The 1,626-nt window shown below is 31.9% G+C and overlaps 1 protein-coding gene across 1 annotated transcript; it reads right to left on the bottom strand.

Moving 5' to 3' along the window:
• Positions 1-165: 165 nt before the first annotated feature.
• On the bottom strand, positions 166-1,501 carry LOC108757410 (trihelix transcription factor GT-4; the record flags this gene model as incomplete). Its single annotated transcript, XM_018514063.1, has 4 exons — positions 1,474-1,501; positions 1,330-1,414; positions 1,111-1,209; positions 166-444 (listed from the first exon to the last, which is right to left on the bottom strand). Coding segments are annotated over exons 2-4 (454 nt in total), but the record flags the coding sequence as incomplete, so codon positions are not given.
• Between the last annotated feature and the right edge of the window lie 125 nt (positions 1,502-1,626).

The following is a 1,626-nucleotide window of genomic DNA, read 5'->3' as shown; positions in this document are numbered from 1 at the left end:
CGGAAATGATTGAAAAATGACTTTTAATGATCATTTTGGAGTCATTTTGACATCATTTTGATACTATAGTTGTTCTGCTTGGATAAGGAGCGATGCATTTGCACATCGTGCAATTTTGTGTGTACGTGCTTGCGCGCGCGCACGTGTGTGTGTGTGTGTGTTGTGTAATATACACAAAATTATATACCTCAAAATAAAGCCAAGTCCGCTTATTGTTACCGCTTTTGTTATTATAATCCTTAACATTTTTATATGTTTTCTTTAATCTGTTAATTTTACTTTTACATTGTTGTCCTGTAACGTCGTATGCCCTTTCTTTTAACTTGTTGGATATCATTTCCCAAAATTTCTTTACAGATAATTTTCCTGTATGTAATAAATTTTCATGCCGTTTATATGTTGCTAAAAGTAATCTTGTAGGTTCATCCGCCCATCTAAAGCCATCTGAAATTAAACATTATACATATCTAGGCCTCGTTCTGATATATACATTTGCCAGTATTGAAAATTTATAACTCATGTATACTACATATTTTCAGTATCAGCAGTGTATATTGGAATAAATTCAGTAATATCAAGGAAATAAATAACGCCGTTACTTTTATCGTTCTTTTTTATAATAATTTGATAACAACGTTGCAATTTTTATGTTGATAACGATAACTAACTAAAAGCTAAATGAAAGTCAGTTTTTCGATAAATATTTGTAACTGTTATACGCTATTTATTGAAAAAAAGTAACTTGATACTTATTAAGAATAGTAAATACAGGAATATAACACAGTACTGTCTTAGATTTATAATTATAAATACTATTAAGTTCACGCATATCAACGTCCACATTTATTATCTTCTTTTTTTTTCATTAAGAAAAAGAAAAATAGACATGAATGCTGATACATGTCAAACCAATGCCCATGGACAGCACTAAACGTTCTGTTATGGAACAAGTCAGAATGTATTCTGATCGTAATTATCCGATTATTCTGTAGATTTCTGTTATGTTTTCTAGAGAAAACAGAATAATTCCAATCGGAATCCATTCCAACTTGTTCCTTGATAGATACCCAGGGCTATACATATACATAAGTATATTCATACAATATATACCATAAACTTCATTATCAGACTGTATTTCTTGCTGCACAATATTTTCATTATTTTCTTTCTCTTTTGCGTTTTCTAATAATTGGGTACAATATACTAAATCTAAAAGGAAAGAAACCAAAGTTAATATTATCTTTGTATATAACATTCCTAACCTTTTCTACTTCATGCATATCGACAGCATAGAAAAAACAAAATAAAAATATTTAAAAAATATTTTACCTTTTGAAGCACGAAGATATTCTTCTTCAGTCAGGATATAGATGTTACCTTCATGATCTATAATTTGGTGTTGCATCTTGAAAATCTAAATGAAAGTGAAGGTGATTTCCCGCCAAATATCTTAGAACGCTCCAGCTAACCTACCTCTCGAGGTGAGGCAGTTGGAGCGAAGTGGGAGCGAAAACGATGACGTATTGATGACGTAATCAGGATTGCTGGGAGCGTTCCAAAGCGTCAAATGGACCAGTCATGTCAGTGCTACAAATGCTCTGTAGCGTTTGAAGCGCTAAGTGGACC

This window comes from Trachymyrmex cornetzi, unplaced genomic scaffold (assembly GCF_001594075.2).
Source record: "Trachymyrmex cornetzi isolate Tcor2-1 unplaced genomic scaffold, Tcor1.1 C3915687, whole genome shotgun sequence".
NCBI lineage: Eukaryota > Metazoa > Arthropoda > Insecta > Hymenoptera > Formicidae > Trachymyrmex > Trachymyrmex cornetzi.
This window is presented reverse-complemented; position numbering and strand designations above follow the sequence as displayed.